Below are 27849 nucleotides of genomic sequence, written 5' to 3' on the forward strand. Positions count from 1 at the left end.
TGGTACAGTCCAACATAGCGATAGAGCAATAGGCATTTGTGGGTTTGGGCTTAAAGTGATTTTAAGCTATTACCTTTTAAAAAACAACCCATTCAGTTAAAAATATAAGTGAAATGTAAAACATTTTTGTATAGATATAAAAAAAAAACATAAATACCATTTTTTAGTGGTCACATTCCCTCTGTTCTCAGCTGCATAAGAGCTGGGGGAGGTGACGCAGCACGACACTGAGCATCCAAGTGAATGGCTGTGCAGTGGGGGTTGTATCAGGAGAAGTCTGATCATTGGAGTAGAGCATACTGAGCTCCCGCATAGCTAGACATCTGACCACGGTGTGATCTCCTGCTTAGTATTGCCAGTTTTTAATAGGAAAGCAAGGGAACTAACTGGCAGGAACATCAGGGATTTCACACAAAGGAAGCAATACAAAGATCAGGATACTTTCTCATACAAGTACATGGTACAGAAGGCACATATCAGGAATATAAAGTGTTGGGGTAGCAAACGCTTTAACTGCAAGCGCCAACACAACCATTTGCAACATCAGTAAAGGCCAACATACCTGTAATCAAGAGTATACAGAAAGTTGCTGCAGCTGTTCAGGGACCTCTGGGTGCTTCAACTTCATATTTGTCAGTGCCTTTCAAAAGGTTTACAGTGTGAGAGTATCTCCAAAGGATAACTTCTCTTTTCAATAAACACCAAAGGCAGCAACATATACTCCTTTGAGCTGCCATGTTAACTACAACCTGTAACTACAACCTGACAAAAGCATGCCTAGGCTAAACAGCAGCTGCAGATTGCCTACTGTAAGTGCAATATAAATCAATATTCACGTGCCCCACACTGCTTGAAGGATAAACATGCCTGAGTATAGTATCACTTTAAAACACAGTGGAAATATTGCATGTACCTGGTGTAAAATGTTTTACACGATATTCTGGTTGACCCTCCAGTTTATCCCATCGAAGTGCTTCTGTCTTCTTCATTTTTATCTCAATCTAAAAAGCACAAAAGTACACTTAAGTATTAAAATAGCATTCCTTTAAATTAGTGAGGTGCATATATAAAATTAGAGGAAAGTGGTGGTGGTGGTACCAGGAAGAACCAATCCTTAGATTGCATTACTTTCTCAGCTGTTTTGGAAAATTTCACATAGAAAAGGAAAGCCCTCAAAAACAAAAGTTAACCACTTAAGGACCAACCCTTTTTCTGACACATGTTTACAAGTTAAAATCAGTATTGTTTTCTAGAAAATTACTTAAAACCCCCCAAACATTATATATATTTTTTTAACAGAGAATAAAATGTTGGTTGTTGCAATAGTTTTTGTCACGCTGTATTTGCGCAGCGTTCTTTCAAGTTCAATTTTTTTAGGAAAAAATACATTTCATTGAATTTTAAAAAAAAACTAAACCGTAAATTTACCCCAATTTTTTCGTATACTGTGAAAGATGCTGTCAGACCGGGTAAATAGATACTCAACATGTTACGGTTAAAAATTGCACACACTCGTGGAATGGCAACAAACTACAGTACCTAATCTCCATAGGCAACACTTTACATTTTTTAACCGTTACCAGTTTAGAGTTACAGAGGAGGTATTTTTCGAGAATTATTGCTCTTGCTATCGGGGAGATACCTCACATGTGTGATTTGAACACGTTTTCATTTGTGGGAGCGACTTACGTATGAGTTTTCTTTCATACCCGATCTCACGGGGACGCTTTAAAAAATAAATGGGATTTTTGACTTACCGTACTATTAATTTCTCTAATTTTAATAAATTTCATAACCATTGGATTATACTGCCCCCTATAGAAGTAGGACACTGAGAAGAAAAAAAAATTCTGGCTACACCCAGGAGCAGTCCCAGGGGGACGTTGCGGGCAAAAGAAGCATCAGCAGATGCCAACACATTCACTTTATAAAACTTTGTAAAGTGTGCACCGACGACCAGGTGGCCGACATGCAAACCTGCTTCACTGACGCCTAATGATGGAAAGCCAAGGAGGCACTAAGCGCCCTAGTAGAGTGCACCTTGACAGGGAAAAGAGGAACCTGACTCCTGATGGAATAGGCCTGAACCACCTAGAAATGGTCGCAGAGGAAGTGGACAACCCTTTTCGAGGTCCATCCGTGAGCGCAAAGAGGGAGTTTGACTTCCTGGAAGACTCCATAGCTGCCAGGTACACCCTAAGTGCCCGGACCACATCCAAGGTATGCAAGGCAATTTTCTTCGGATGTTTAGGCCTGGGACACAGGAAAGGCAACAAAATGACTTAATTCAAATGAAAATCAGAGATAACCTTTGGAAGGAACGACGGACAGGGGAGAATAACCACCTTATCCCTGTGAATCACCAGGTAAGGTAAACGACAGGATAACGCCGCCAGTTCCAACACCCTGCACGCAGAGGTAATAGCCACTAAAAAGGCCACCTTCTGGGACAGCATAAGCAGGGGAATCTCCTGAATATTTTAAAAGGGAGGCTTCTGTAGAGCTGAAAGCACCAAATTAGGATCCCAAGGCGGCAACGGAGCCAGCACTGGATGAGCCAAATGTCGGACCCCCTGAAGAAAGGTACGCTCCAGGGAGTGTGTGGCCAAAGGTCATTGAAAGAAGACCACCAAGGACGACACCTGGCACTTGATGATACTCAATGCCAATTTCTGTTCAACCCCTCGTTGAAGGAGGGTCAAGATCCGAGCCACCGGAAGGAGCGAGGAAGAACCCCAAGAGACTCACACCACGCAATGTACGTCTTCCACGTACGATGGTAGATCTTCCTAGATGTAGAATTCCTAGCTTTCAACAGTGTAGGAATCAACGACTCCGATAAACCCCTATCCTTCAGCACCTGTCGTTCAACAGCCAGGCCATCAAAGCCAGCGACTGTAAAGCAGGATGGAAGATCGGTCCTTGGGACAGCAGATACTCCCTGAGAGGAAGCTTCCAAGAAACACCAGCGACCAGCCACACCAGATCGGCGTACCAAGCCCGGCGAAAGCCAGTCCTTAGCCTCTAAGATGACAAGAATCCCTTCTGCCTTGATCCTGCATAGAAGTCTTGGCAGAAGCTTGAGAGGAGGGAAGGCGTAAGTCAGACGAAACTGACCCCCATGGGACACAAGCCTGTCTTTGGCATCCGCCAGAGGATCCCTTGACTGAGCAACAAACCTTTGCACCTTTCTGTTGAGCCGAGATGCCAACAGATCCACCTTGGGGGTGCCCCACTGGAGACACAGCTGATGATGGGACCACTCCCTGTGGTCCAACGCCTGCCGACTGAGGTAATCCGCCTGCCAATTTTCCACCTCTGGAATTTGTACGGCAATGAGGGTTGAAAAGAACCGTTCTGCCCACCTTAGAATGCTGGCTACCTCCAGAGCCACCAGAACACTTTGTGTGCACTCTTAGTGATTGACATAAGCCACAGCCGTGACATTGCCTGATTGAATGCGCACTGGACAACCCTGAAGACAATCCATCCAATGATCCATCCAATGTTCCAAGACATCGATCGTGAGTCTGGACTCAAACGTCAAGATACCCTGAGCAGAATGCTTGCCAAGGACACCTCCCCCAGCCAGAGGGGCTGGCATCCATGGTGACTACTGTCCAATACAAGGGGAGGAATGAATTTCCCAGTGGAATCACCGGAGAACGAAGCCATCATATCCCAGACTCCGCCGTGCCCCGACTCAGCTGGATCAGATTGTCCAAAGACTGGGGAGTCTTGTCCCATTTGGTCAGAATTTCCCTTTGCAGGGACTTCGTATGGAACTGTGCAAACAAAACTGCCTCAAAAGGTAGACACCATCAGGCCCAGCACACGCATGCAAATCCGGAGGGATGACAATTTGCTGGACAGCAGGAGGCGAATTGCAGCCAGCAATTTCCAGAGTTTGTCCAGAGGAAAGAGGCTAAGGACAAATCCAGAGTCCAGCCCAGATAGTCCAGCTTTGTGGACTGAACTAGAGCAGACTTCTGAAAATTCAGAATCCAGCCGAACTCCCGCAGAGTTCATATTGTAATCTCCAGGTTCTCCACCAGAGCAGAGGGAGACTCTGCTCGCAGAAGGAGATCGTCCAAGTAGCACAGTACCGTGATCACCTGTTGGTGTAGCAAAGCTAGCACCGGGGCTAACACTTTTGTGAAGACCCGAGTAGCAGATTTGAGACAAAAAGGCAACGCAGTTTAGCTCCTTGAGGTCTAGGATTGGATGCACTTCGCCTTCCTTCCTGGGAACTGAACAGGTTTGAGTAAAAACCCTGAAAATGTTTTGAGGTCAGAATCAGGACAATCACCCCTTGAAGGAACAGGTCTTGTACCGCCCCAAACAGGCCCTGTAAGCGGTCTGGGGACAGGCGCAATTTGGAATGAAAAAAATCTTAGGGGGGACAAGAGCGAAATGCAATCTTGTAGCCAGACCGACTTGTGGACCCACTTGTCTTGCACTAGGGAAGTCCACGGGTCTGGAAACTAGCGAAGACGTCCCCCCACCCCCAATACGGGTGAGGGCGCACCTTCATGCAGAAGGAGCCTTGTTCCCGGATCTGGAGAAGCCCGATCTTGGTTTGGCTTGCCAGACCAGGTTGGTTGGGATCCTCCTGAAGAGGCCCTTATAACTTCTTATGAGCTGAGAAGAAAGGCCAATGTCTATGATGTCATCCAGGGCAGCTCCAAACAGGCGATCGCCTTGAAAAGGAAGACCAGTCAAGGCCTTTTTTGAAGTCTGATCCGCAGATCAGCACTTGAACCAAAAAAAAAAAACGAAGGACCACTGCCAAAACAGAGAGGCAAGCCATCAGGGGAGCCGCATCCAAAGAGGCCTCACTGATAAACTGCAGCCCCTGGACCAGCTGGTCCGCCAGCTCAGCAAAGGCGGGGGGAGGGGGAGCTGTTCCCCCTCTGGGTCACGGTGTAGGAGCTTAGCCCACTCGGTCAGAGTTTGCGAAACTCGGGCAAAGGTGAACACCGGCCTCACTGCTGAACCAGCCAGAGTGTACATAGTGCGGGCCACCGCCTCCGCCTTGCGGTCAGCCGGATCCTAAAAGGCTGGGGACTCTTCAACCTGAATAATGGTTAAATAATAAATAATGTATAATACACTTATGCAATTGCGCACAGGACGAAGTATAAATATATAAATTGGTATACTGTATAAAGAACAAGTCAAAAAAGCAAAAGCTCAAAATTGGTAAAAGTTAGTAGACCGCGTTCAAAAATACCAATAATAAATTCAAACTATAAACTTGTGAATCACACACACATATAGGTGAAATAAGTGTTTCAAAAAAAGTCCCATATAAGTTAATGAATAACAGCTTCTCCTTTAAGACCAGCCATCGGTGTCTGTGTGGTAGATAGATCCTCCACCGATATCCTCATGCACAGAACGCTTACCAGATAAATTTGACCCCCATTAAAGGTAGTCAAAAATAGGCACCAGATCAAATTGTCTAGATCAGAAGTAAACGATTTTCTTATTTATTCCACTTAAAGCGGAGTTCCGGGCACAAAAACGATTTTTTTTTTGTGCCCCTCCGCTAGGTAGACCTCACCTGAAAAGGAATTGGATAGTTATTTTTATTTTTTTTGTTTACTCACCTTTTTATTGAAGATCGTAAATACTCACCTCTGACTGCTTCCTCCCTCGGAGCCACGGCTTACCCCGTCACTTCCTGCCTCGCTATGATTCCTGGGAGCTGAACGTCACAGCTCCCAGGAATCAATGCGATGGCACCGGCCCCGCTCGTCATTTCCGGGCGACGCCGCATTCCCCTGCTAAACAGCTTCTGGGCATGCCCAGAAGCTGTTTAGGAATGCGGCGCCGCCCCGGAAGTGACGAGAGGGGCCGGTGCGGCGCATTCTGGGACAAGAAGACGCGGAAGAAGACAGAAGAGGACCGCGCCGGCTTCAGCTGCCCACAACAGAGATGGAAACGCTGTGGAAGAAATTTTATAAGTATTTCTTCTAAAAGGTAAGTGCGAACCGGGACAGATCAGAGGCTAGCCATTGTGGAATGTGCTAGCCCTGACTGTCCCGGGGGTATGTTCAGTAAAAAATCATTTCTGTGCCCGGAACTCCGCTTTAAGTCCACAGATTGAGGTCAGTGGGTAATAGAGTTATCCAGGCATGTAGAAGGGAGATAGAAAGGCTTCTCATGGTGTAGTATGGTTAAAAGTAATTTATTAAAAAAATATAGAAACTTACAGATCAAGATTTCAACATTCAGCCGAAACGGCTAAGCTGGAACCTTGTTTCATGCAGGGGACGCCGTTCCAGGTTCCACAAGCTGGAAGTGACCTAGTACGTATCAGAGTAGCGACGCGTTTCATCAGCAAGTGTCTGCTGTTATCTGGGGTCATGACATAAAATGCAGGTGGAATGCAGAACGGCGTCCCCTGCATGAAACAAGGCTCCAGCTTAGCCGTTACGGCTGAATGTTGAAATCTTGAACTGTAAGTTACTATGTTTTTTTTAATAAATTACTTTTTTAACCATACTACACCATGAGAAGCCTATCTGAATCATGGTTTCCTTGTCTAATATGGAAACCGAAGGGTCCACCACCGGTGGCACAGTCCACTTCTTAGAAAGGGACTCCTCATAGGGGTAACGCCTAGTAAAGCGCTTAGGGACGCTTTGGTCGTCCCCACTCTTTAGCGACAATTCTGTCAAAATAGGCTGGGAAAGGAAACACATTTGCCCCTGTAGATGGCTTGTGAGTTCCAAAGGGAACCTGCGCCTCCCTCGCAGCTTTAGCTGCATCCTCCATCTTCAGGGTCTCCCGCACAGATACAATCAGTGCATCTACTAGCGCCTTTTCATGCGCGCTCGCAGACATTGAGGAATCATCCTCACTATCAGAGGATTCCAGACACGTGGTTGCAGACCCAGCATGGTGACCCACGTCCACGGTGGCCGAATCAGATTCAGGATCTGATGAGGCCAGGGAAGGCGGGGGGGGGGCAGGGCGCTTTTTGCTAGCCCGTGGCCTGCAAGCCACCTCCACCCGGGACACAAGGGACTCCAGGACGCCCGTCAGTGCATGGATGGTTGGGACTCGGAGGGCACCGCAGGCTCAGAGAGGGGATGAGGTGAGGATATGTTCTCCAAAGAATCCATGAGTCACCAGGGGGACCCCACAAAAACTGTAAAACTACCACACTGGCAGCAACACCCAGTCGCCAGGCACAAAGCACCAAGCGATCCTCAGCAGAGAAGGAGAGGATCCCACCAGACTCACCCCCCACAGAAACAGGCACCTGCAGCTACCAGGAGAATCTACACTACACGTGCGGCGAACAGGAAGTAAAATGATCCAGAAGTCAGCACCAGGGAATGAGGAGGGGCTCCCACCACCGAAATCGCCGCCCACAGGACTCCACTGTCATGGCCACCACTATTTCAAATGGCAAACCACAAGAAAATGCCAGCCGGACTACACAAACATGGCTGCGGTGTATAGAAACACACAGGCTACAACAAAATGGTGGAACCACCAGGCTTGCAGGGACCCAGGAGGGAGACCAGGTCTTAAGGAACGATCCAGGCAGGAGAGGGGCCCTGGCAGGAGCCCCCACCAGGTACAACACCCCCCGCAAAATCGATCATGTGGCCGCCGGCGGCACATCCCCCACCCCGGGAACCATCGCCAATTAGCGCCCTGCCCCCGTCCCAGAAAAGTGGCCAGACTGCCCAAATAGCCCCAGCGTGGAAGGGAGAGGGGGTAGGGAGAGGGGGCAGGATGAGGGACTTGGCAAGGGGGGATGCCTGCGGGAAGGAGAGGAACCCAGGGGTCCAACCGTCCCAAGGAGGGGCAAAGGTCCTCTTCAAAACCCTCCAGGAGAGAAGGGGGGCAGCTACTCACCATACCAGGAACCAGGCAGCCCCACTCCAGACAGAACCCCTCCATCAAAATGGGGGGGGCTGTCGGCCAAGAGTAACTGCCGAGACCTGGTTGTATACGACCTTTCAAGGCATATAACTCGCAGGCCAGCCCCTGTTCACTGGGGCTATGTTGCGGCCGACCTAAAGCGGAGCGGAGGTCTGCGCGTTCGCTAGCCAGACTGGAGTGACGACTGGATCTAGATTATCAGTCCGTCGCCCAGTCCGGCAGTTGTAGATCTCACAGAAATTTTTTTTGCCAGGACCAAAGATCTCAGCAAGGAAATAGGTCCTTACTCCTGACTAGGCAGAAAAAAATGGCTATAGCAGAGTGAGGGAGTATACTCCCTGGGACTGCTCATGGGTGTAGCCAGAATTCTTTTCTGCCTAGTGTCCTACTCCTTTAGTATAACCCAATGGTTATAAATATCAGGAGCTGTGTATGTCAATGAACGAAAGAGAAATGTATTCATTTTTTTCCTATTTTATTATTATTTTTTTTTAAATCTGATCACTTTAAGACCTCGTTCACACTGGGGCGATGCTACTTGCCGGGGCGACCTCACAGGTCGCGGTGCGCAGCTCGCACCGCGACCTCGGAGCGGCCGGCACGGACTTTATATCATTGAAGTCAATGCAGGTCGCACCGGGTCGCCCCAAAGAAGCTCCGGACCCTTTTTCTAAGTCGGAGCGACTTGTGTCGCTCCTATTAGAACGGGTCCACAGCTTCTCTATGGCAGGCGACCTACGGCGACCTGTCAGGCGACAAGGTCGCCTGACAGGTCGCCCCAGTGTGAACGGGGTCTTATTGCTGTCAGAAGCAATGTAAACATCCCTTGCGACAGTAATAGGCAGTGACAGGTGCTCTTTATGGAGGGATCGGGGGTCTAAAAGACCCTCCACTGTACTTCAAAGTATTCAAAATGCGGAAATCAGCATTTTTGAATGCTGCCCATTTTTTTTTTTTTAAATCAGGGCCATTAGCAGCCAAGTAAACCAGAAGTGAAATTGTGAGGCCACTTCCGGATTACATGATTGGAGACCCGATCAAAGCCAAATCCGCCTTCATTCGGGACTCCAACCAGCCGGTGCACGTGCTGGCTGGTTGCTCGGGTCTCCTGGTGGAACGGAAGACCCGGGTAGACCCGCTTAAGGTGGATGTACCAACCCCGCTTGCTGGGATAACGACCAAGTGGCTGCTGAGCCGCATCGGTTGTTATCTCCTGAAAGCTGACCACCGGCTCTAAAAAAACGGTACTGGGTTGATGCCTGCAGCTGCAGGCATTATCCCGGTACAACCACTTTTGCAAGCCGACATACAGGTACGTCGATTTGCGGGAAGTGGTTAAACAAGCTATAATTTTATTAGGGCTGCAACAAACGATTATTTTTATAATTAGTTAGCCGATTATTTGGATCAGTAAAAAAAAAAAAAAACTTGAATATATCTTTATGCATCGGTAAAAATAAATGACCAGCTATATACATCTATACATAATAACATTTATAAAGGTTGAATCTGGCACATACCAGACTAAGACAATAAAACTTTTATTGAAAGAAATTCAAGAATTAAAAAAGGACAACACTGTTTTGCAGATTTTCAGACAGGAATGTAATAAAATATTATGCATGACAGACTCCCTTGTTAAATGCAGGTAGCTTGATAAAAGCTACCTGCATCTGCTCTCACTAAGACATAAGTAGAAGTAGCATGCTTTTTGTATCACCTGTCATGATTGGGTTAAAAAACAACATTTAGCCCACATAAAACAAAGACAAATATCTGCAGCTCAGTTGCAGATAATCACTGCTATAAGGGGTTAATTTATACTGTGAAACATTAAACAAAGGAGACTGATACAAGTTGCTAATCAGCCAATCACATGGCAGCAACTCAATGCATTTAGGCATCTAGAAGTGGTGAAGACCAGTTGCTGAATATCAAAGCGAGCATCAGAATGGGGAAGAAAGGGAATTTAGGCAACTTTGACCATGGCATGGTTGTTGTTGCCAAACAGAATACATAGCATTTCAAAAACTGCTGATCTACTAGGATTTTCATGCACAACCATCTCTCGGGTTTACAGAGAATAGTCCAAAAAAAAAAAGAGGAAATTATCCAGTGAACAGCGGTTGTGTGGATGCAAATGCCTTGTTGAGGTCAGAAGAATGGGCAGACCGAGATGACAGAAAGGTAACTCAACCACTCATTAAATGCAGAATACCATCTCTGAACGCAAACCGCATCTAAGATGGGCTTCAGCAGCCAAAGACCACGCCAGTACAGGAAACGGAGGCTACAATTTACACAGGCTCACCAAAAATAGGACAATAGAAGATTGGAAAAACGGTGTCTGAGGAGTCTCCATTTCAGCTGCGAATTGAGATGGTAGGCTCTGAATTTGGCATTAACAATATGAAAGCAAGGATCCATCCTGCCTTGTATCAGCGGTTCAGGCTGGTGGTGTAATGGTGTGGGGGATATTTTCCTGGCACACGTTGGGCCCTTTAGTACCAACTGAGTATCGTTTAAACGCCAGGTCCTACCCGAGTATTGTTGCTGAACAGGTCCATCCATTTAGGACTACAGTGTACCAATCTACTGATGGCTACTTCCAGAAGGGTAATGCACACACAAAGCTCAAATCATCTCAAACTGGTTTCTTGAACATGACAATGAGGTCACCGTACTCCAATGGCCACCACAGTCATCAGATCTCAATGCAATAGAGCACCATTGGGATATGGTGGAACGGGAGATTTGCGTCATGGATGTGCAGTCGACAAATCTGCAGTAACTGCTTGATGCTATCAGGTCAATATGGACCAAAATCTCTGAGGAATGTTTCCAACACCTTGTTGAATCTACTCAAGGAAGAATTAAGGCAGTTCTGAAGGCAAAGGGGGTCCAACCCGGTACTAGCAAGGTGTACCTAATAAAAGTGGCCAGTGAGTGTATATACACACTTATATCATATATATCTTAATAATGGGATATACAGGGTATTTAAACTGGAAGTCAGAGTCAGACATGAATGAAGCTACAAGAAATGGGGGCTATAAATCTTTTTTTTTTAGATCACAGTAGTACTAAAGGATGGGACTTTTTTGCATTGAAATAACCATTTTTAAATAAAATACAAAGTAATGGTAAACATAAACCTTAAATGTAATTGTAATGCCTTATACACTGCTCAAAAAAAAGTAAAGGAACACTTTTTAATCAGAGTATAGTATCAGGTCAAATAAACTCCTGGGATGTTGATCTGGTCAGTTAAGTAGCAGAGGGGGTTGTTAATCAGTTTCAGCTGCTTTGGTGTTAATGACATTACATTACCAGGTGCACTGGATGGGCAACGACGACATGACCTCCAAAACAGGAATGGTTTTACAGCTGGAAGCCAGTGAAATTTTTTTCCTACACATCTTTTCTGACTGTTTTTCACTAGTTTTGCATTTTGCTAGGGCCAGTGTCACTACTGGTAGCATGAGGCAATACCTGGACCCTTTGGAGGTTGTACAGGCAGTCTAACTCCTCCTCCAGGATGGCACATCAATATGTGACGTTGCCAGAAGAATTGCTGTGTCTCCCAGCACAGTCTCAAGAGCATGGAGGAGATTCCAGGACACAGGCAGTTACTCAAGGAGAGCTTGACAGGGCCGTAGAAGGTCCTTAACCCATCAGCAGGACCGGTATCTGCTCCTTTGTCCAAGGAGGAAAACGATGAGCACTGCCAAAGCCCTACAAAATGACCTCCAGCACACCACTGGTGTGAATGTCTCTGGCCAATCAGAAACAGACTTCATGAGAGTGGCCTGAGGGCCCAACCGCCTCTAGTGGGCCCTGTGCTCACTGCCCACCACCGTGGAGCTCGATTGGCATTTGCCATTGAACACCAGAATTGGCAGGTCCACCACTGGTACCCTGTGCTTTTCACAGATAAGAGCAGGTTCACCCTGAGCACGTGACAGAAGTGAAAGGGTCTGGAAAAGCCGTAGAGAAAATTTTGCTGCCTGTAACTTCAGCAAGACCATTTTGTTGGTGGGTCAGTAATGGTCTTCGGGAGGCATGTCCATGGAGGGACGCACAGACTTCTACAGGCTAGACAATGGCACCCTGAGTGCCATTAGGTATCTGGATGAAATCCTTGGTCCCATTGTCAGACTCTACGCTGAGTCCTGGGTTCCTCCTTGTGCATGACAATGCCCGGCCTCATGTGGTGGAAGTATGCAACCAGTTCCTGGAGGATGAAGGAATTGATACCATTGAATGGCCCCCAGGCTCGCCTGACCTAAATCCAATAAAACACTTCTTGGACATTATGTTTCGGTCCATCCAACGCCACCAGGTTGCACCCCAGTCTCTGTTATCTCATTAGGAGCATGCCCTGACATCGTCAGACATGCATACAAGCGCGTGGGGGCCATACAAACTACTGAGTACCATTTTGAGTTGCTGCAATTAAATTTCAGCAAAATGGATTAGCCTGCTGCTTAATTTTTCTACTTTGATTTTCGGGATCTCTTTGAATTCAGCCCTCTGTAGGGTTGATAACTTATTTCCGTCAGTGTGGCATCCTTTTATTCCTAACACATTACCCAGTCTATATCAGTATAGATATCCAGCATTACATTTTTCCCCATTGAGATTGTTTGTCTGAAATCAGCTGATTGGATGTGTCAAATGACACACAGAGTTATGTGGCTGCAAACACACAGAGCTGTGTGTGCATAGGAACAGCAGGGAGAAAAAACTGCCAAATCAGAAAGTAAAAGCAGCACACATTACACATGGTTAGGCACACAGTTAACCCCTTGATTGCCCCTAGATGTTAACCCATTCCCAGTCAGTGTACAGTATTATCACTGCTCACTGTACTAGCATCACTAGCGATGTCAGTGTCAGTTAGTGACTCTCCCAGATAGCGTGTTAGCTCCAGATTGCTGATCACCGCCATTACAGTATACAGTGGGGATCGAAAGTTTGGGCACCCCAGGTAAAAATTTGTATTAATGTGCATAAAGAAGCCAAGGAAAGATGGAAAAATCTCCAAAAGGCATCAAATTACAGATTAGACATTCTTATAATATGTCAACAAAAGTTAGATTTTATTTCCATCATTGGCACTTTCAAAATTACAGAAAACAAAAAAATGGCGTCTGCAAAAGTTTGGGCACCCTGCAGAATTTATAGCATGCACTGCCCCCTTGCAAGGCTGAGACCTGCCAGTGTCATGGATTGTTCTCAATCATCGTCTGGGAAGACCAGGTGATGTCAATCTCAAAGGATTTAAATGCCCAGACTCATCTGACCTTGCCCCAACAATCAGCACCATGGGATCTTCTAAGCAGTTGTCTAGAAAACTGAAACTGAAAATAGTTGATGCTCACAAAGCTGGAGAAGGCTATAAGAAGATAGCAAAGCCTTTTCAGATGTCAATATCCTCTGTTCGGAATGTAATTAAGAAATGGCAGTCATCAGGAACAGTGGAAGTTAAAGCAAGATCCGGAAGACCAAGAAAAATATCAGACAGAACAGCTTGCAGGATTGTGAGGAAAAACAATTCAAAACCCACGTTTGACTGCACGATCCCTCCAGAAAGATCTGGCAGACACTGGAGTTGTGGTACACTATTCCACTATAAAGAGATACTTGTACAAATATGGTCTTCATGGAAGAGTCATCAGAAGAAAACCTCTTCTACGTCCTCACCACAAAAATCAGTGTTTGAACTTTGCAAATGAACATTTAGACAAGCCTGATGCATTTTGGAAACAAGTTCTGTGGACCAATGAGGTTGAAATTGAACTTTTTGGCCGGAATGAGCAAAGATACGTTTGGAGAAGAAGGGGCACAGAATTTAATGAAAAGGACCTCTGTCCAACTGTTAAGCATGGGGGTGGATCAATCATGCTACATCTCACAAGTAGAAGGAAAAATTGATTCAATAAAATTTCAGCAAATTTTGGATGGTAACTTGATGCCATCTGTGAAAAAGCTGAAGTTAAAGAGAGGATGGCTTCTTTAAATGGATAAAGATCCTAAACACACCTCGAAATCCACGGGGGATTACATCAAGAGGCGTAAACTGAAGGTTTTGCCATGGCCTTCACAATCTCCTGACCTCAACATAATTGAAAATCTATGGATAGACCTTAAAAGAGCAGTGCGTGACAGACAGCCCAGAAATCTCAAAGAACTGGAAGACTTTTGTATGGAAGAATGGGCAAAGATACCTCAAACAAGAATTGAAAGACTCTTGGCTGGCTACAAAAAGCGTTTACAGGCTGTGATACTTGCCAAAGGGGGCAGTACAAGATATTAACTCTGCAGGGTGCCCAAACTTTTGCAGACGACATTTTTTGTTTTCTGTTATTTTGAAAGTGTAAATGATGGAAATAAAATCTAACTTTTGTTGACATATTATCAGAATGTCTAATCTGTAATGTGATGCCTTTTGGAGATTTTTCCATCTTTCCTTGGCTTCTTTATGCACATTAATACAAATTTTTACCTGGGGTGCCCAAACTTTCCATCCCCATTGTAGCTTCTATAGCGGTGTAAATTTTCCAGTAGACTGTAGATGCTATAGCTTTCACAAAACAAATATACACTCAATGGAATTTTTTTTTCCTTTTACCAAAGAAATGTAGCAAAAGACATTTTGGCCTCAATTTATAAAGACATTAGATGTTTTGATCTTTTTATTGGATATGTTTTGTAACAAAGTAGAAAAAAGTGTTTTTTGATTTTTAAATGTCAGTCTTTTTTCGTTTATATAATAAAAACCCAGTCGTGATCAACAACCACAAAAAGCATGTCTCGGCCCCGCCCCCTCCTCACAGACTTGATTGTTTGACCGCTAGTGCATTTGAGTCCTGTGAGCAGAGAGAGAGAGCGAGAGAGTAGTGCTGGATTGAGAACGGGCTCAGGCAGCTGGTCACAGAAGGTCTTTTACCCTAATGCATACAATGCATTAAAGTGGTTGTAAAGGCAAAGGTTTTTATCTTAATGCCTTGTAGGCATTAAGATAAAAAAAACTTCTGTGTGCAGCAGCCCCCCTCTTACCTGAGGTCCATCTAGATCCAGCGATGTTGCAGTAGAGCCTCGGCTGCACGGGACTCCCCTCCTCATAGGTTGAGACAGCAGCATGCCGCCATTGGCTACTGCTGGTGTCCAAGGTTAGTGAGCAAATGAGGAGAGGAAGGGGTGGGGCCAGCCATGGCTCTGTGTCTGAATGGACTCAGGAAGCTGTGGATCGGCTCCGGTGCCCCCATAGCAAGCTGCTTGCTGTAGGGGCACTCAACAGGATGGAGGAGCTAGGAGCACTGAAGAGGGACCGGAGAAGAGAAGGCTCAGGGCTGCTCTTTTAAGTCACTTCTTTCTCCTACCCAGGACTACAAGTCCCATGAGGGGTTGTTCCTCACACATTCACAAGTTCTCAGGCATTTACTGACATGTCTGTGCAGTGTAGTGAACTCTGTGTGTGCTGCACTGTATATACTGACATGTAAAAAAACAATGCATTCTGTATGCAGGCCAACCAATCACCTGACCAACTAATCGATAATGAAAATTGTTGACAACTATTTTTATTATCAAATATCAAATACATTATGATTTCATACTTAAAGCGGAGTTCCAGCCATTTACTCACCTGTCCAACGGTCCAGCGATGCGGCCGCCGGAAGCCTCGATCCTCTCCCTCGGCGCCGGCATCACTGCTGTGGGCACCCGGCTGTTACAGTTTGCGGCTTCACAGCCGGGTACCCACTGCGCATGCGCGAGTCGTGCTGCGCGCCGTGATTGGCCGGCAATCTTCTGGGACCTCTGACGTGTCCCAGAAGATTGCAGGGAGGGAGGGGGAGAGGAGAACTTCCGCTCAGGGCGCCGCGGCGCTCCGAGCGGAAGTGGGAGCGGGTACCTGTCAAAACTAGGTACCCGCTCCCCCCCCCCAAAAAATGACATGCCAAATGTGGCATGTCGGGGGGTCAGGACTCCCTAAAGCGGAAGTTCCACTTTTGGGTGGAACTCCGCTTTAAATCATGTCTATCACTAAAACGAATGCACTAAGTCTTTAAGAAGACATAACCTTGAATATTGTTGTGTGACCCCTTGCTCTCTCCAGAGTACAATGTTTTTTTTTTCATGGGCACCCTCTTATGTTTCTCCTCTGGTGGAAGCCCCTGAACTCACACCAAGTGAACCAAGTCTAATGGAAATGCAAAGATCAGGGTGTAATGATCCCACTCTGTAGTTTTCAAGGACTGTAGGGTAATTACATTATAAATGGTGAGCGTCACTCAGTTCTGAAGTAATGTGAGCCAGGCCTGCATGACGACACACGAGGGTAGGTAAAAATTGGTGGGGGGTAAAATTATGACAGGGGAAGGAGGTAGAAACTAAAAATAAAAAATAACTGGAGTTCCACTTCATTCTTTAGAGTGATGCAACGCTGCAGTCTGCTTCTAGGGTTTTATCTGCTCGGGATGATGAACATCTAGAGCTGGTCATCTGAAGCTCTTTGACATTTGCTTAGTCCAGCATTTTAGCCAAAGCACCTTATGCATGTGCACTGACAGGAGACACACAAGAGTAAGGTGGGAGGCTTCCAGTATGCCGCCAAAGTGGAAATTTAGTGCCACAGTCATTTGCTCCACACAATCCACAGGCACAATCATAACGTAAAGCCACAGCCGCAATATGGTGCAAGGCAAGACCCACTGATAAGAACAGAGTTCTGGAAACTGCTCATCGATTGAGTCCTTTAAAACAGGTGGATTTTTCACGTTTGACAATTGCTTTATTAATGCGAGATATAGTTATAACTACAGTGGGAAAAGACCACTGCTGCACATAATCTAAACCAAATATAAGGTCAGCAAGTGCTTAGGGGGATCCAAACAACCTATCAAGGCGCTTTTCATTCTATACACAGAAACACAGGTGTTCAGGGAAAGCTTTTGCATCCTTAGAGGTTCTATATGATACCAGGAACAGCTATGGTAGAAGCAACAAGCTGAGTTAACTTTAGGGTGGTGGGCACTGCATCAATAAGAGCCGATGTGATCACCTGAAGCTGCAACTGGTTCACACTAGCACCACATGAAAGTCATGCGACTTCCAGCACGACTATCATTCCTGTGCGACTTTGATGGATAAGTGTTTTTTTTTCAACCCTCACCTCTCCTCCCTGATTATTCCTGCTGCCTAAAAACTTCTATCTGAGCACATTCCATTTAAATCTCAGTGTAGTGGAAACGCATGTTCCTGCTCAGGGTTTCTTGCATGCGAATGTGTAAATACGCACTTAAATTGACTGCCCTACATGTGACAAATGCCCCAAAGTAGCACCAGAACATGCACAGAAAATGCTTGCTTTTTCTTGTGGATTGCCCTGCATTTGGAAACACACAGATGTGAATGAATTGTAACCCAAGCACGACGCGCGTTTTCGAAATGCAAAGCACAGCACTTTTAGAAATGTGTAGATGCAAATGCAGCCTAAATGGTAACATGTGATGCACATTATTGCATTTGATTACATGAAACGTATTTCTCGGACAATGGCTTAAAGTGCCTTGAACTGACCTTCAGTAATTTTTTCATCTTTCCATCTGTTAAATCCTCTGCCCTTGTTGTTTTAACTTTGGATAGTAAAATATTTTTTTTTCTGCCAGAAAATACCTTATATAGCCCACTTCCTCCTTGTTTGGTTTTAAGCCTAGGCTAATGACGTCATGCACCGCTCTCTCTCAAACTCTCGTGAGAGTTTGCCAGCAAGGGAGGGAGGGGTGAGTCATAGGAGAGCCAATGAGAACTGCAAAGCTGGAGGGTGCTGGATGAGGGTGGAGATAACAGGAGACTGCAAAGATCTATGTGTATTCATTTGAGAGAGGAGAAATGTGTAGGCAAGCAGTGGTATGAGATTGAGTGCGAGAGAGTGTGTGTGTGTGAATCCAGGAAGTGAATAGGCAGAAGCTTCAGCTTCCCACACTTAAAATAGCTGCAGCCAAACGTAGTGGAGGGAGATTTCTGCAGCATATTTGTATAAAGTATATATACATTTTTTTTTTTAACTTCCGCAGACATGTTTGGAGGAATCTAATAATATATATATATATATATATATATATATATATATATATACACACACACACACACACACACACACACACACACACACACACAGTGTCATGGCCAAAAATACTGGCACCCCTGTAATAATGCACCACTTTGCATATTTATTTATTTTGTTTTTTTGGTAGGACAAAAAAAAGTGGAAAAATAAAAAGCCAAATTGGACACATTTCACGCAAAACTCCAAAAATGGACTGGACAAAATTATTGGCACCTTTTCAAAAATTTAAGAAACAATTGCATTCCAAGTTTCAGATGCTCCTGTAATTTGTAATTAAACTCACCTGTATCAAATAACAAGTGCTGACAATATATAGAAATCACACCAGCAACCAGTTAAAAATGGTGAAAAATTGACTCAACCTTTCTGTTGTGTATCTCGGTGTGCCACAAGGAGCATGGAGAAGAGAAAGCGCAGCAAAGAATTGTCTGAGGAGAACAAAAATTGTGGGAAAGCAAGTCCATCTCCAGAGATCTTAATGTTCCTGTGTCCACTGTGCGCAACATTGTCAAGAAGTTTACAGCCCATGGCACTGTAGCTAATCGACCTGGACATGGACGAAAAAGAAAACTTTATCAAAGATTGTAATGAAGGATTGTTCGAATGGTAAATAAAGAACCTCAATCAACTTCAAGACAAATCCAAGCTGACCAGGCACAGGGTACAACTGTGTCAGCTCGTAAAGCAAAGAGGGGGAAGGGGATGTCTCTATGTCAAGAATAATGTAAGGGTGATAGAGAGGAGTGATAATTATGGAAGGGATAAGTATGGAGTTAGAATCCGTGTGGGTAGAACTCCATAGGGAAGAAGAAAAGGGAAAATTAATTGTGGGGGTTTGCTATAGGCCACCCAATCAAAGGGAGGAGGTAGAGCTGGAATTTATATCACTGTTGGGTAAAGTTGCAAAACTGGGATCAGTCATCATATTGGGGGACTTCAATTATCCCAACATTGACTAGGAAGAGGGGACTACACATATACAGAAGGCCCGTCTATTCATGGAAACCTTACAGGACAACTACATGGCTCAGTTGGTGGATTCTCCTACTAGAGAAAATGCAGTCCTGGATCTATTGATCACTAATGACCCAGACCTAATCTTGGAGGTAGGAGTCCAGGACAACCTGGGAACTAGCGATCACAGGATGATCACATTTAGCGTAAATAACAATATAACAAGGCAAGTGGGGAACATAACAACCCTAAACTTCAGAAGGGCAAACTTTCCCAAATTGTGCTCAATGATGGAAAGGGTAAACTGGGACCAAAGCCTGGGAACATTGACCACGGAGGAAAAATGGAAATGCTTTGGGAACATATTAAACAAATGCCTCTCGCAGTGCATTCCTATGGGAAATACATTTAGAAGAGACAAAGCCAAACCTGGCTGGCTAAACCGTAATGTTAAAAAACGTATTAGGGGGAAAAAATGGCCTTCAAGAAATATAAATCAGAGGGCACAGTATCAGCTTTCGAGCAATACAAGGAGGGAAATAAGAATAGTAAATACGAAATCAAAATGGCCAAAATCAACTTTGAGAGACAAATAGCGGAGGATAGTAAAAAGAACCCAAAGAAAAATTATTTATATCAACAGCAAAAAAACGAGGGCAGAGCATATTGCACACATAATTAACGATGATGGGAGAATGGTTACAGAGGACACTGAAAAAGCAACCGTGCTGAATGCTTTTTTCTCGTCAGTCTTTACACAGGAAAAGGAGGGGTACACTGACCAAGACTATATGGTTAGTAGTAATATACACAGCACTTGCCGCTATGGCAGAGGGTGAAATCAGGGAAAGGCTGGATAAAATTAACACAAATAAAATCACCAGGCCCGGATGGCGTACATCCGAGAGTACTCAAAGAACTTCGTAAGATTTTATCTAGACCACTGTTCCTGATCTTTGCTGACAGTATTATGACAGGATATGTACCAGGGGATTGGAGGAAAGCTAACTGGATACCGAAATTCAAAAAAGGGCAGAGGCATGTCCTGGGAAACTATAGGCCTGTCAGGCTGACATCGATAGTATGTAAACTTCTGGAGGGGATGATAAGGGACTATATCGTAGAGTTTTCTAAAGACAACAACATTATCAGCAGTAATCAGCACGGGTTTACAAATGGGCGTTCTTGTCAAACCAATCTCTTAACATTCTACGAGGAGGTGAGCTGTGAGCTAGATAGGGGGAGACCAGTGGATGTGGTGTACCTGGATTTCGCTAAGGCGTTTGATACAGTTCCCCACAAGCGCTTAATATATAAAATAAGTTCTGCAGGCATCGACTGCAAGGTTTGCTCTTGGATACGTAACTGGCTAAAAGGCCGTGTCCAAAGGGTGGTAATAAATAGCGCATACTCAGACTGGTCTGAGGTGGTAAGTGGGGTCCCCCAAGGCTCAGTCCTGGGACCAACCTTGTTCAATTTATTCATAAACAGCATTGAGGACGGGATCAGTAGTTCTATATCAGTTTTTGCAGATGACACAAAATTGGGCAGGGCAATAACTGCACAGCATGAAGCAGATATCCTACAGAATGACCTGGACAAAATAACAGAGTGGGCAACGACATGGCAAATGAGGTTTAATGTGGAGAAGTGTAAGGTTTTGCACTTGGGGACTAAAAACATAAAAGCACAATACACTTTAGGGGGGGAACCTTTGGAGGAATCAAAAATGGAGAAAGATCTGGGAGTCTTGGAAGGGGATAGACTAGGCAAAAGCATGCAATGTCAAGCGCCAGCTGCCAAAGCCGGCAGAATATTAGCATGCATAAAGAAAGGGATGTATTCCAGAGATAAAACTATAATCCTTCCACTTTATAAAACTCTGGTCCGACCACATCTGGAGTATTCTGTCCAGTTCTGGTCGCCAGTCCTCAGGAGGGATGTGTTGGAGCTGGAGAGAGTCCAGAGAAGGGCAACTAAACTAATTAGGGAATTGGAGGACCTTAATTATGAAGAGCGTCTGCAATCGCTTGATTCTCCCTGGAGAAGAGACGCCTGAGAGGGGACATGATTGCAATTTATAAATATCTCAATGGTGATCTCAGCATAGAAAAAAAGCTATTCAGTCAAAAGGATTGCATGAGGACTCGGGGGCATACAATGCGATTAGAGAAGCGTTTTAACCTCAGGCAACGTGGGGGGCTGTTCACTGTTAGGGCTACAAGATTGTGGAATTCTCTACCACAAGAGGTGGTTTCTGCGGGAAGTATGGTGGCTTTCAAAAAAGACGCTTAGACGTACATCTCAAGGATCAGAACATTCAGGGATATGAGAGATGATTACGGCCACACACACCTACACAGGTTTAACTGGATGGACTATTGTCTTTATTCAAATTCACCAACTATGTAACTATAAGTCACCATCTGAATGAAAAGGGACGCTATGGTAGGAGACCCAGGAGGACCCCACTGCTGACATAGAAAAAAAGCCAAATTGAAGTTTGCCAAAACGTACCTGAGGAAGCCAAAATCCTTTTGGGAGAATGTGCTGTGGACAGATGAAAAAAAAAACAGCTTTTTGGTAAAGCCCATCATTATACTGTTTTCAGAAAAATTAATGAGATGAAATGAAAAACGCCTTTAAAGAAAAGAATACAGTCCCCACAGTCAAACATGATGGAGGTTCACTGATGCTTTGGGGTTGCTTTGCGGCTTCAGGCACTGGATGTCTTAACCGGGTGCATGGCCATATGAAATCTGAAGACTACCAAAGAATTCAAGGGTGCCATGTAAGGCCCAGTGTTAGAAAGTTGGGTCTTCGTCAGAGGTCATAGGGTCTTACAGCAGGACAATGACCCAAAGCACATGTCAAAAAGCACACAGACATGGTTTAAGACAAAGCGCTGAAGAGTACTGAACTGGCCAGCAATGAGCCAAATCTAAATCCCATAGAGCACCTGTGAAGAAATCTCAAAAACAGCAGTTGGGAAAAGGAACCCTTGCAATCTGAGAGACCTGGAGAAGTTAGCAAAATAAGAGTGGTCCAAAATTCCAGGAGAGAGGTGTAAGAAACTCATTGAAGGTTACAGGAAACAAATGATTTCAGTTATTTTTCCCAACGGGTGTGCTACCAAATATTAAAAATTGAGGATGCCATTCATTTTGTCCAGTCCATTTTTGGAGTTTTGGAATGTGTCAGATTTAGCTTTTTATTTCTCCACTTTTTGTGCCATACCAATACAAACAAAAGAAATAAACATGGGAACGCCAAAACATTTGTAACAATTTTCTGAGCGAAGTGGTGTATTATACAGTGCAATATTTTTGGCCATAACTGTATATATGGCATTAAAAAGGCATGCATAAACGAACAATCTGGGGATTTTTTTAAAGGTAGAAACAAGCAGGCTCTGCAAAGTCAAGGATCAGGATTTTGCGCTCTCAAAAGGCTTTTCCGGTTAGTCGAATCAAATCACAGTTGGACTGCTCTAGATGATATATCCCAACCTTTCCACACTTGCATGGAGTAACATCAACTGCACATGGGCTTGTGTATAGTTCAGATAAGGAGGTAGATTTATATTAGTAGGTAGGGTCATCTAGTCCTTTCACGTTATACGATGTTATCAGGTGTATCTATTAGGGATGTAGTAATACCAATACCAAACCAAGCATTTGCTTGTCTATCGGTACTCGCGCAAATTGCGTCAATAGAAAATTAAGGGCAAATCGCACTGCAAAGAATTGCATGCTTTCTGAACATGAATGAGGTGCGAATCCTGTCCGAATCGCATGCAATTCCCCCCACCGTGTGTGCTTGTGTAAAACGGAAAAGCGCCATCTAGTGGGTAGTTTATTAAAAAGGTCACTTTATATCAGGCCAAATGCAAAGTCTGCATAGGTGTTCCAGTCTCGCCGATAATAGCAAATCAAGGCCGCTGGAGGTGCTCACAGGGCTGGAGATGTCTGGCGATCCTTCTCCAAGCTGACATCACTTTCACCCTATAACCACAGGGTCCTGGAACTTCTCCTCCAGTAGCGTGTTTTGCAAACATCAGCGGGACGGGGAAACCCAACTCAGATTTTGCATTTGGTCAGATATGTACTGAGAGTGCTAACATTTTTAATAAACTGCCCACTAGATGGTGCTTTTCCCTTTCTATACACACACAGGAGCAGTGGGGGAAATGGCATACATTTCGGACAGGAATTGCACCACATTACTGTTCAAATTTCAAAAGATTCTTTGCAGTGTGATTTGTGCCAATTCTTTTTGTATTGGCACAAATTGCACCACAAAGTATCGGTACTCAGTATTAGTGAGTACTTAACTGAAAGTATCAGTACTTGTAATCGCCGATTAAAAAAAACAGTAGCAGTGCAAGTCTAGTATCCATCATCAGACCTTTCAACAGATCTACAAAGCCAATAGACCAATCATGTCACTTCTCCTCCCCCACACAACACACAGTCTTTCTCCAAGTGTGGACAAAAGAGCTGCTTAAAGTTTGCTAAAAAAGCTTGCTATATAAGCGGAAGCTCAAACAAGATTTTAGGGCAAAATGTAAATATTAAAGCATAACTTTTTTTTGTTTTGGATAGAGGGGAGATGGATTAGAAGCTCTGTTCATTTTTATTGCTGTCTGTGCCCCCCTTAGTGCCGGTTCACACTAGGGCGTCCTGTGAGGCGACCTGGTCGCCTCACAGGTCGCCTTCCATAGGGAAGCTGCGGACCCGTTCTAATAGGAGCGACACAAGTCGCTCCGACCTAGAAAGAGGTCGCGGTGTGAAGTAGCGTCGCCCCTATGTGAACGGGGGCTTAAAGAGATTAACTCTCTCAATTTGTCCTGTTTACCAATATCAGTGAAAGTGAAAGTAAAAGAAAATCCCAAATTTTGAGTTGTCCCCAGAAAAGTAATAGAGGGGAAATCTTCCAAAGGGGAAACTAGTTCTGGTAACCTGGGGGTCCCCAAGGAACTGCCTTAATTTGTAGGAAATTCCTCTCACTTCCTGTTTGGCTATGGGACAAGAAGTGATGGGAATTCTCACCCAATTGAAAACAATGGCGAAAAAAAAAAAAAAATCTGACAGGGGTTATAACCCTCCCTTATGCTATCAAAATAAAAATAAAAAAAAAAAACGGAATTTTTGTAAAATCTTACCTGTAAAATTCCTTTCTCTGAGTCCTCCGACAGTCGCCGCCTCTTCATATTCGTCACAATGGGGGTAATTGACCTTTCTCTGTAGGAGTAGCTAGGCAACAGAATATGTAAATATTAAAGCTTTTAACATATCCCACCCCCAGGGGGTGGTCCCCTCAGTCAATACCCTCCTACTTCCTGTAACCATACCTCAGTTTCAGTAGAATAGCAGTAGAGTATATAAACAAACCCCAAAAGAGGGGCGGGGGCGGCGACTGTCGGAGGACTCAGAGAAAGGAATTTTACAGGTAAGATTTTACAAAAATTCCGTTTTCTCTTACGTCCTCCGACAGTCGCCGCCTCTTCATATTCATCACAATGGGGACGTCCCAAAGCAGTGCAAACATGAGGGGTGGGAAACGCAGCCGCGCCTAAGGCAACGCAATCTCCACAGCAGAAACAAAGGAACCTTACCAAAGGAAGGAAACCAGCTGGGTAGCATGAAAAAAACTTGCTCAACAGGAGCAACAACCCAGGAAAAAAAAAAATAACCTAGGGATAAACGACATCCCAAACAGCCAAGGGCCCAAAAACAAGGGACCCTAAGGTACTGCCGCACTAAGAACCGTGCGGCCAAAGAAAGCATCTGCCGATGCCTTAACATCCACTTTGTAGAATTTTAAGAAGGTGTGAACGGACGACCAAGTCGCCGCCTTACACACCTGGGCCACAGAAGCCCGATGATGACAGGCCCAAAACGTACTCAGAGATCTGGTAGAGTGCGCCTTCACAGGCATAGGGGGAACTTTCCCCTTCAGAGCATAGGCCTGTTCAATGGTCTGTCTGATCCATTTGGCGATGGTAGAAGCCGACGCCGCCATGCCCTTCCGAGGTCCCTCTGGAAGGACAAATAAAGAATCCGACTTGCGAAAAGATTCCGTCAATTTCAGGTAAACCCCGATCGCCCGAACAACATCCAGGGAGTGCAAATCCACCTCCTTCGGATGTTTAGGCTTCGCGCAGAGCGAAGGCAAGACAATGTCCTCATCGAGGTGAAATTCCGAGATCCTCTTCGGAAGAAAAGAAGGGTTAGGTCGCAAGACCACCTTATCCAAGTGAATGACCAAATACGGAGATCTGCAGGACAAAGCTGCCAGCTCCGACACCCTGCGAGCCGAAGTGATCGCCACCAAAAACGCGACCTTCTTGGACAACAGACAACGACATCTTCCTGATCTGTTCAAAAGGAGCGTGTTGCAACACGGACAGAACAAGGTTCAAGTCCCATGGAGGCAAAGGTACCCTCCTAGGAGGGACCAGATGTCGCACCCCTTGAACAAAAGTGCTAACCAAGGGGTTAGACGCCACAGGGCGTTGAAAAAGAACGGCCAGCGCAGAAACCTGGCCCTTGATGGTAGCCAACGCCAAACGTTGGTCCACACCCGTTTGAAGGAAAGACGACACCCTAGACACAGAGTATGAGCGAGGGGGATACCCCCTGGACTCACACCAGGCAAAATAGGCCTTCCAAGTACGGTAGTAGACTTTCCCCGAGGAAGACTTCCTCGCGTTGACCAAAGTGTGAATGACCTCAGGGGAGAGACCCCTATCCTGCAGGACCTCGGTTTCAACAGCCAGGCCTCAGAGCCAGCGACTGTAAAGCAGGATGGAATATTGGTCCTTGAGACAGAAGATCTTCTCGAAGAGGCAGACGCCACGGAGCGTCGACCGCCAGATTCACGAGGTCTGCGTACCAAGACCGGCGAGGCCAGTCCGGTGCCACTAGAATCACCGTCTGCGGTTCCGAGGTCAACCTGCGAAGGAACCTGGACAGCAGTTGAATCGGTGGAAATGCATACATCAGTCGATACTGATGCCACGGAGCTACCAACGCGTCCGACGCCTCTGCCCGAGGATCGCGCGTCCTTGCCACGAACCTTTCCACCTTGTTGTCCAGACGAGACGCGAACAGGTCTACCTCCGGAAGACCCCACTTCGCGCACAACATCTGGAAGACATCCGGGTGGAGGGACCATTCTCCCTGGTCCAGGGTCTGGCGACTCAGATAATCCGCCTGCCCGTTCTCCACCCCCGGAATGTGTACCGCTGTTATCGCCAGGACGTGTGTCTCGGCCCAAGACAGAATGTCGGCCACTTCCCGAGCCGCTCGGGCACTCCTGGTGCCCCCTTGGTGGTTGATGTAGGCCACAGCCGTGGCATTGTCCGTCTGCACCTGAACCGGACGGCCCTGCAGCCTGCCCGTCCAACGTCGAAGGCAGAGATTTATCGCTCGCAATTCCAGAATGTTGATCAGAAGGGAGGATTCCTCCTCCGACCAAGTGCCCTGGGCGGACAGAACGCCCAGAACACCACCCCAGCCCGACAGGCTGGCATCCGTGGTGATCACCGTCCATGAGAAAGGACGAAAAGACTTGCCCCCCGACACCGCCGGGGACTGTAGCCACCACAGAAGATCCCTTCTGGTACGAAGACTCAATGAAATCTGAAGATCCAGAGATCGTGGTTGCCCGTCCCACCTGGACAGGATCTCCGCTTGGAGACCCCGCGTGTGAAACTGGGCGAAGGGAATCGCCTCGAAAGCTGAGACCATCAATCCCAAACATCGCATGCACGTCCGGAGTGACGAGCACGGAACGTCCCTGAGGGACGGGACTTCTTCCTGAAGTGTCCTGAGCTTGTCGTCCGGTAGGAAGACCTTCGCCTGGACCGAGTCCAGGATCATTCCCAGGTAGGGAAGACGAACCGACGGGCACAGCGCCGATTTTGGAAAGTTCATCGTCCAACCAAACTCCTGTAGAGTTTGCATCGTGACGGACAGGTCCTTCACCAGACCCTGGCTGGTCGCAGACCGAACCAGAATGTCGTCCAGATACCCCAGGACAGAGATGCCCTGGGCTCTCAAAGCTAGAACCGGTGCAAGCACCTTGGTGAACACCCGTGGAGCCGAAGCGAGACCAAAGGGTAGCGCCACGAATTGGTAATGAACCTCTGCAATGGCGAATCGAAGGTACCTCTGATGACTCTCGAACATCGGAATGTGAAGGTACGCATCCTTCAAGTCGATGGAGGCCATGAATTCCCCCGGAACCAGGGCAGCCACCACCGACCGCAGGGATTCCATGCGGAACTTGCGAACCCGCACAAAGCCGTTCAGAGCTTTTAAGTCCAGAATTGGACGTACCTTGCCCTCCTTCCTGGGCACAGTGAACAGATTGGAATAGAACCCCTGAAGATTTGAGGGAAAAAATCTGCTCGCCGGCCGAGAGAGAAACTCGATCTTGTAGCCAGATCGAACGATTTCCTGAACCCACCTGTCCCGAACGCGGGCCAGCCAGGGTTGAAGAAAACCAAGCAAACGTCCCCCCACCCCAGAACTGGGTGAGGGCGCCCCTTCAGGCCGCATTGTTATGGGCAGCGGACCCGGACTGGCCGGACTTCTGCTTACCTGTCCACGGCTTCTTTTGGGAGCCTTCTGAATGGTTTGCCCTCATAGTGCGACCGAAAGGCACGAAAGGACCCTTGAGAGGGTCTAAAAGAAGCATGTCTCTTACCATGAGCAACCTCAGCCTTGTGGGATTGGGGCAAGAGCGTGCTCTTACCACCCGTGATCCCTTTCATCAGTGTATCCAAGGGTTCGCCAAAAAGGCGAGATCCCGTATAGGGTAGATTAGCCAAGGTTATGCGAGAAGAT

General features: G+C 46.0%; 1 protein-coding gene across 1 annotated transcript in view; it reads right to left on the reverse strand.

Annotated features, from left to right (window-relative positions):
* SUGT1 (SGT1 homolog, MIS12 kinetochore complex assembly cochaperone) overlaps positions 1 to 27849 on the reverse strand; it is a 324599-nt gene that overhangs the window by 20941 nt on the left and 275809 nt on the right. Inside the window, exon 12 of the mRNA XM_082245037.1 lies at positions 914 to 1001. Within this exon, the coding sequence (XP_082101163.1) occupies positions 914 to 1001 (88 nt within the window). The remainder of the gene's footprint in view (positions 1 to 913; positions 1002 to 27849) is intronic.

This window comes from Pelophylax lessonae, assembly GCF_965119305.1.
Source record: "Pelophylax lessonae genome assembly, chromosome: 2".
Taxonomy (NCBI): domain Eukaryota; kingdom Metazoa; phylum Chordata; class Amphibia; order Anura; family Ranidae; genus Pelophylax; species Pelophylax lessonae.